The sequence below is a fragment of the Chrysochloris asiatica genome, unplaced genomic scaffold, assembly GCF_000296735.1.
Source record: "Chrysochloris asiatica unplaced genomic scaffold, ChrAsi1.0 scaffold00321, whole genome shotgun sequence".
In the NCBI taxonomy this organism is placed as follows: domain Eukaryota; kingdom Metazoa; phylum Chordata; class Mammalia; order Afrosoricida; family Chrysochloridae; genus Chrysochloris; species Chrysochloris asiatica.
The window spans coordinates 882,104-890,194 of record NW_006408839.1 but is presented as its reverse complement, the minus strand read 5'-3'; the positions used below and the strand labels follow the sequence as shown (position 1 = coordinate 890,194).

Here is an 8,091-nt window from a genome sequence, read left to right as displayed (position 1 = left end):
AGACCCCCAACAAGATGGATTGGCCAGGTGGCAGCATCGATGGACTCAAGTGTGGCAAGAGTAGTGAGGTTGGCCGAGGATCGGGCAGTGTTTCATTCTGCTGTGCATAAGGTCGCTATGAGTTGGTGCCAACTTAATGGCACCTAACAACAACAACAACATACATTGGCTGGGGTGACCTTGTGATCCTAGAAGGAGGACAGGACAAGGAGAATAGGACGCACTTAAACCCACCCAAGGAGTCCTGGTGTGGCACTGTGGGTTAATGTGCCAGACTGCAAAGTCGAATTGAACTGCAAGGTTGGTGGTTCAAGCTTACCAGTTGCTCCGTGGAAACCCTCTACAGGGTCGCTATGGGTCGGAACTTAACAGCAACAAACACATGCAGAGTTATCTCTGGAATTAAGCAGCTAGACCCTAAAGGTAGAATATTTGAAGAAGTTTTTCCTTTATTGTTTGTTTTTTTTTTCCCAACACTATAGAATATGCACAGGAGCTCTGGTAGTGTACTGGTTAAGAATGGGGCTGTGAACTGCAAGGTCAGCAGTTCGAAACTACCAGCTGTTGTGCGGGAGAAACATGAGGCTTTCTGCTCCCGTAAAGATTTACAGCCTCAGAAACTATGAGTCAGAACCGACTCCACAGCACATACAACAACAACAAAGATTTATAACCTCGGAAACCCTGTCCAGGGTCGCTATGAGTCAGAACCGACTCCATGGCACAGACAACAACACAGAATGTGCCCGCTCTTCATAACACACAGAACGGTCTTGAGAAACTATTCTCCCCATCCTCCAGACTGCTGGCTTTCTGTTAATAAAGCTGGGATTGGATCTCAAAAAAATAGTTTGGGAACAGACAGAACTAAAACATGATGGGATTCTCCGTGAACTTTCTGAAGTGTCCTCCTGTCACTTTGAGATCAGACAGACAACAACTCCACACGGAAACAGTTTGAGTTCAAGGTACTGAGGAGGGCAACTCACAATCCAACCAGGAGAAGGGCTGCCTGACTCGGAGAAGGCAAAGTCACTATATTAGCAGTGAAGACAGGGCTGTGCTGGTACACTTGCAACAACAAAAGGAATACAGTGTGAAAAGGGGGAACACCAAAACGGCAAAGACACCGGTATTCGGGATGAAAATGCAAAGACCAGAAGAGAGCAACCAATCGGATCTTCAGGCAAAGACCCCGAGTACTGAGAACACCTCACCGCTATCTGAGAGCACCCCACCTCTGAGGACACCCCCACTTCTGAGAGCACTGTACATATAACTGAGAGCACCCCACCTCTAACTGAGGGCACCGCACATTTAACTGAGAGCACCCCACCTCTAACTGAGGGCACCTCACCTCTGAGGGCACGCCCACTTCTAACTGAGAGCACCCCACCTCTGAGAACACCCCACCTCTAAGAGCACCATACATCTAACTGAGGGCACCGTACATCTAACTGAGAGCTCCCCACCTCTAACTGAGGGCACCGTACATCTGAGAGCTCCCCACCTCTAGGCTCTTTGCCAACAAAAACCACCAGGTGAAGTCGCCCTCCGAACTGCGCCAGGCCCAGGCTCTGAGCCGGGAGACCCACCACTCACTCCCCCAGGGCTCCGGAGAACTAAGGAAACCCCCAGCACTCCGAGAGACCCTGGGTCCACGACGAACACTCATGGGAGCAGCAGTCAAGAAATCAAATGGCTCAACCAGAAGAAGAAAGAAGAGGGAGAAAAAGTAATCTGATAGCATTTGATGAACTTGACCTACACCTATGGATGCAGTAGCTCAAAAGAGGGAACAAATCCTTACAGCAAGAATCATTCCCACCCCCTCCACACAGAGTAGACAGGGATGGGCAACTTAGACATCGGCTACCTACAAGAGGGGGCGATAAAGGCACAAAGTGACTGCCTTACTAGGTTTCAAGAGGAAGTTTAGTTTAAGAGTGTGGGGGGAAGGGGGAGAAAAAGTCCCCACTGAATAGTTTTCATCTTGTCTAGATGGGTCTGGGAAAAGAGATGGGGATAAGATTCATATGATTCAATAGTGAATAATTGTTATCATGACTAATTGTGACTGTCACAATTGTAAAGGTAGAAGTTTTATAACAAAAACGGCAGTAGTTAATCTTACAGTCCAGAAACAAAGGATCCTAGGCCCATCAAAGGAGATGAGCACAAGCAGAATGTGGGACCTTATCCAGAGAAGCAGCGACACCAGAGATGGAGGCAGAGATGGGGGCATGGAGAGAGGGAGCAGCTGAGGACTCTAGATTCATGGGAAGAGAGGGACTATGAGCTGGTGGCCTGGAGGCAGACTTGCAGAATGTGCCCTTTGGAGGTGTAAATTATTATATATGCCTGAGTGGTTTGTTTTGTTTTTTAAAAAACACTAACAGAAATACTGTTAACTGATGGTACATGGAAGGGATTATAATTATTGTAATGAAACAAGGGGTATGATTTGTTGAATGTAAAACTGATGCTTTGCCCTATAAACTTTCACTCAATGCACAATAAAAACCTTAAAAAAAAGGAAAGAAAGAAATCAAATGATGTATTACATTGAGCAAATCTGCTCTACAAGACCTTTTGAAAGTGTTGAAGAGCAAAGACGTCAGCTTGAGGACTAAGGTGCGTCTGACCCAAGCCATGGTATTTTCAATAACCTCATATGCATGTGAAAGCTGGACAGGGAATTAGGAAGACTGTAAAAGAATTGATGCTTTTGAGTTACGGTGTTGGAGGAGAATATTGAAAGTGCCATGGGCTGCCAAAAGAACCAACAGATCTGTGTTAGAAGAAATGCAGCCAGAGTGTTGCTTGGAGGCCAAGATGGCCAGACTTCATCTCTCATACTTTGGACATACTCATACAAGGGAGCAGTCGCTGGAGAAGGATACCATGTTTGGTAAGGTGGAAGGTTAGAGAAAAAGAGGAAGACCCCCAGTGAGATATACTGACACAGTATCTTCAACAACAGGGCTGAAATATAACAATGACAGTGAGCATGGCAGGGGCTGAGGCGTGTTTCAGTCTCCTGTGCCTGGGTCACTACTGTCGGAGCTGACTCGAAGCCTCCACACAGTAGCAGCGAGAGCCTTCCCATGCGGTTGATCGCCTTCGTCCATGGCCCCTTCACACACTAAGTTCTAAACAGAAGGCGCAGAGACCCCTGGAAGGGGAGGGAGCGCACCTTGTCCGACTCACTCAGGCAGTGAAGGTCTGCAGAAAAGCCGTGGGCGGCCGCCTGCTCACTTATCTCTTGAGCTATGGCTTCGGCCTGTCCTTGCTGGGTGGCGTACAACAACAGGAACCTCCTCAGCCCACTCAGGCACATAGTGTTGTAGGAGCTGCACAAAAACAAACACACAACGGACGAGGATTCCCTTTTGAATAATGTCAAAAACACCACTCCAATTGGCCGATTCTTGTCTGTCTCTATTTAGTCCTAGTGCTAAAGGAACTATAGTACCAACGCTACTCGAAGCGCCTCTGTTATTAATTCCATTTCATATTGTACACACATAGGGAGATCAAGAAACACTGCTATGAAATCATGCCTGGCGTTATCGAGTGGTGTCCAGTCAATTCAGACTCATGGCCACCCCGTAGATAGGGCTGCTGGATCCGAATCACTGATCCTGCAAGCAGCAGTCCAGTGCCTATCCTACAACGCCACACCAGAACTCCTCTTGTTGTTAGGTACCATGGAGTCAGTACGGACTCATAGCAACCTTGTGTACAAAAACATGCCATAATGCCGCTAATCACATGATCGCTGCGACACGTCAGCCTATTGCTGCTGCCATTGTGCCAATCCATCTTGGTGGTGGGCTTCGTCCACTTCACCAGTTTGATGTCTTTCTCCAGGGACTGCTCCTCCCTGAGAATCTGTCTGAAGGATGGGAGACAAAGTCTCATCACCCTGACTTGTGAAGAACTCTCTAGCTGGACTTCCCACACACAGCTGTTTGTTCGATGGTAGTCCATGGTACTTTCAATATACTGCTCCAAAACCATAAGTGAAATGTATCACTTCTCTGTGGTCTTCCTTCGTCGCTGTCCAACTTTACAAGCTATCTAGCCATTGAAAACACCACACTTTTCATGGGTCAGGGGAGCCTTAATCCCCAAACTGTCATCTTTGCTCCTGAACACTTTCAAAAGGTCTTGCCCAGCAGATCGACCTAACACAGCATGTCGTTGGATTTCTTCACTGCTGAAAACTCCTTGTAGCAAACAAAAATATAAAAATGTGAAGCTGGTGTTCCTGTCTGTATACTTCTGAAAGTAGTATAACCCTGCTGTCTAACCCTGACGATGGCACTTACCAACACCCATCCTTCCTGTCAGATAAGCACTGGGTCTGTAGGGGGAGCACTAGGTCTGTAGGGGGAGCACTAGGTCTGTAGGGGGAGCACTGAGTCTGTAGGGGGAGCAGTGGGTCTGTACGGGGAGCACTGAGTCTGTAGGGGGAGCAGTGGGTCTGTACGGGGAGCACTGAGTCTGTAGGGGAAGCAGTGGGTCTGTAGGGGAGCACTGGGTCTGTAGGGGGAGCACAAGGTCTGTAGGAGGAGCACTAGGTCTGTATGGGGAGTATTGTGTCTGTAGGGGGAGCGCTGCTTCTGTAGGGGGAGCACTGGGTCTGTAGGGGGAGCACTGAGTCTGTACGGGGAGCACTAGGTCTGTAGGGAAAGCGCTGCACTGTGAACCACTAGGCCAGAGGTCCATGCCCACTCTCTGCTCCTGAAAAGATTTCCAGCTTCGAAAACCCTACACAGGGCCACTAGGAGTCGGAACCTACTTGGTGGCACTTAACTCATCCACAAACAGAATTCTGTGCTTTTTGATTTATCCCACATCAAATGGCAGTTTGGGCATCCTCAAGTGACCCAAATCGTGTTCCTTTTCAGTGGTCTTTGAGTTTGGGGGGCAAAACAAAGTCTGAAGGGGCAAGGTCAGTGCTGTAGGGTGGATGAGGTGAGGTTTCTCAATGAAATTCTTTGAGGACATTCCTTGTTACCCTGAAGAATGAGCAGGTACGTCGCCATGATGGAAAACTCATTCCTCAGGTGAACTTTCCTGGCCTTCTCACCACAAGTTTTCTATTTTCTGAGAACTTCTACATAATAAGCCCCCGTGACCATCCCGTGTCCTATGAGAAAATCTGTGAAGATTACCACTTGGGAATAATTGTATAAAAAGTCACCATAACCTTCTGAGCTGACCTCTCTACCTGGAACCGAACTGGCCCAGCAGAGCCCCCTCAGAAGCCAGTGTGTTCGGACTGGACTGTTTTCAAAGCACCCTAATGACTGGACTCCTGATGTGGCACTGAGGCATAAGCACTCGACCTCAGAGTTGGTTTCAACGGCATGGTCGGCGGCAGTTCAAACTCACCAGGAGCTCCTCGAAAACCCTACACAGGGTAGAAAGGCTTCCTGGTGTGGCGCTGTGGGTTAATGAGCCAGACTGCAAAGCCACTTGAACTGCAAGGTTGGAAGTTCAAGTTCACCAGCTGCTCCTCGGAAACCCTTACAGGGTCGCTATAGGTCGGAACCAACTCTACAGCACTTAACAACAACAACAACGAGGACTGGGGTGGCGCTGTGGGATAAAGCACTGGACCACAAGATCAGTCTGAACCACAAGGTCAGCAGTTCAAACTCACTGACCACTCCTTGGAAACTCTATTCAGAGTCGCTATGAGTCAGAATCAACTTGACAATACTTAACAACAACAACCAAATGAGTCCTTGTATGGTGCCGTGGGATAAGCACTGGACTACTAACTGCCAGTTCACCAGTTCAAACCCACCCACTGCTCCTTGGAAACCACTATGAGTCAGAACTGACTTGAGGGCACTTCAGATAAAAAATGACGAGTAATCGTGTGACGCTCCTGTTGTTGTTGTCATTAAGTGCCATCGAGTTGGTTCCGGCTCATACTGACCCTGTTTCTAAGGAGCGGATGCTGAGTTTGAACTACTGACCTTGTGGTTTAAAACCCACCTAATGGTCTAGTGCTTTATCCCTCCCACAAAACCAGACCAGAGAAGGCACTGAATTCCAGAGCCCCTGACTCGCTCCCACACCCAAGGCCCAACCTGTAAGTACTCAAGCCCTGGTGTGGGCGGTAGGGTAAGCACTGGACTGCTAACCACACTGCGGGCGGTTCAAACCCAGCAGTCTCCCACTAACCTGCGGGGAACCCCACCCGCATAGGGAACCTCACCCACCTGTAGAGGAAACCACCATACCTTCCGGGGAAGGAGCCCCATCAGCCCGCGTGGGGACCCCCACATCTCCTGAAGGAGAGAACCCCCCCTCTCGAAAAAGGAACCCCACACCTGTCCATGGATGGACCACCATGACCCCCACACCTGTTCTGGAGAGACCCCCCTCCACACCATCAATTCGCGGAGGAATCCTCTACACCTCTCCACAGATGGACCACCATGTCCCCCACACCTGTCCACAGAGAGATCCCCCACACCTGCCCACGGAGGGATCCCCCACCCATGCCAGTGACGGAATTCCCCCACACCTGTCCACGGAGGGACCCCCCCCAACACCTGTCCGTGAAGAGACCCCACACACACACACGCCTATTCGCGGAGGAATCCTCCACAAGGGTCCGCGGTGAGACCCCCCTCTCCCCCCCCCACACACACACCTACAGGTGGAAGGAACCCCATTTGTCCGCGGAGCAACTCCCCCACCGGGGATCCCCACCCGGCACCGACGAACCCCCACACTTCCTCGCGGAGGGAACTCCAACATTACGCGAAAGGACCCCACACCTGTCCACGGAGATCCCCCCAATTGTCGGTGGAAAGACCCCCACTAGTGCGCGGAGGGGCCCCCAGCACTCCACCCCGCGGAAATTGTTGTTGTTTTAAGTTGTTGTTGTGTGCTGTGGAGTCGGTTCTGACCCATAGCGACCCTATACGACGTTTCCGAGGCTGCCAATCTTTACGGGAGCAGAAAGCCTCATCTTTCTCCCTCGGAACAGCTGGGAGCTTCGAACTGCTGAGCTTGCGGTTCGCTGCCCGACTCGTAACCACTATGCCACGCTACCAAGTGGCAGCATCGATGGACTCCAGCGTGGTTACAGTAGTGAGGTCGGCCCAGGATCGGGCAGTGCATAGGGTCGCTGTGGGTCAGAACCGACTCGATGGCACCTAACAACAACATCAACAACGCTACCAGAGGCCCGCCGAAGGCACCCCCACAAATACACACCTGACCGCCGAGGCTTCACCGGAGTGTCAACTTCAGGAATGGCAACACAGCGCGGACGGCCGAGGCGCGCATGCCTGGTGACGTGATGTGAAGCGGAGCCAATTACAGCGCGCTGAGCGGGGGCGGTGCCCGGACGGCCTTCCCACTGCGCATGCCCCATGTCTCCTGATCGCCGGAGTCGCGCACGCCTACGCGATGCGTCAGGTCATCAGGCAGCGCCGCGCAAGTGACCGCGGGCTGGTGTGGGGACCTGAGAGCCGAGTGCGGGGTTCGCCCTTTCCCAGGGGCCGTCGGTGCGGAGCCCCTATTGCCAGGGCGTGAGTGTGGGGTGCGGAGCCTCTAGTTTCAGGAGCCGTGAGTACCGGGTGCTGGATCCTCTGTTCCCGGGGGCCATGGATTTGGGGACACGCGATCTGACCGTTCCCAAGGGCCGTTGGTTTTGGGGCGCTAAGTCCACCCGATCCCAGGGGCCGTGGATCTGGGGGCGCGGCTCCTCTGGATCCCCGAAGCTATCGGTTTGGGGGCGCGGGGTCACCTGTTCCCAGGACTGTTGAGTGTGGGGCACAGGGTCACCTGTTTCCGGAAGCTGTGAGTTTGGGGGGCATGGGGTCACCTGTTTCCGGAAGCTGTGAGTTTGGGGGACACGGGGTCACCTGTTTCCGGGGCCTGAGAGTTTAGGGGGCACGGGCTCACCTGTTCTCGGGGGCTGTGAGTTTGGGGGGCACGGGCTCACCTGTTCTCGGGGGCTGTGAGTTTGGGGGGCACGGGCTCACCTGTTCTCGGGGGCTGTGAGTTTGGGGGCACAGGGTCACCTGTTTCCGGGGGCTGTGAGTTTGGGGGCAC

At 51.9% G+C, this 8,091-nt stretch overlaps 1 protein-coding gene across 1 annotated transcript in view; it reads right to left on the bottom strand.

The window, feature by feature from the left end:
* The window catches only part of MTRR (5-methyltetrahydrofolate-homocysteine methyltransferase reductase), a 32,135-nt gene extending 25,349 nt beyond the window's left edge, over window positions 1–6,786 (bottom strand). Inside the window, exons 1-4 of the mRNA XM_006875347.1 lie at window positions 6,726–6,786; window positions 6,264–6,311; window positions 4,335–4,389; window positions 3,197–3,353 (exon numbers count right to left, since the gene is read on the bottom strand). Coding sequence (XP_006875409.1) covers window positions 3,197–3,353; window positions 4,335–4,389; window positions 6,264–6,311; window positions 6,726–6,786 — 321 coding nt within the window. The remainder of the gene's footprint in view (window positions 1–3,196; window positions 3,354–4,334; window positions 4,390–6,263; window positions 6,312–6,725) is intronic.
* Window positions 6,787–8,091: the final 1,305 nt, after the last annotated feature.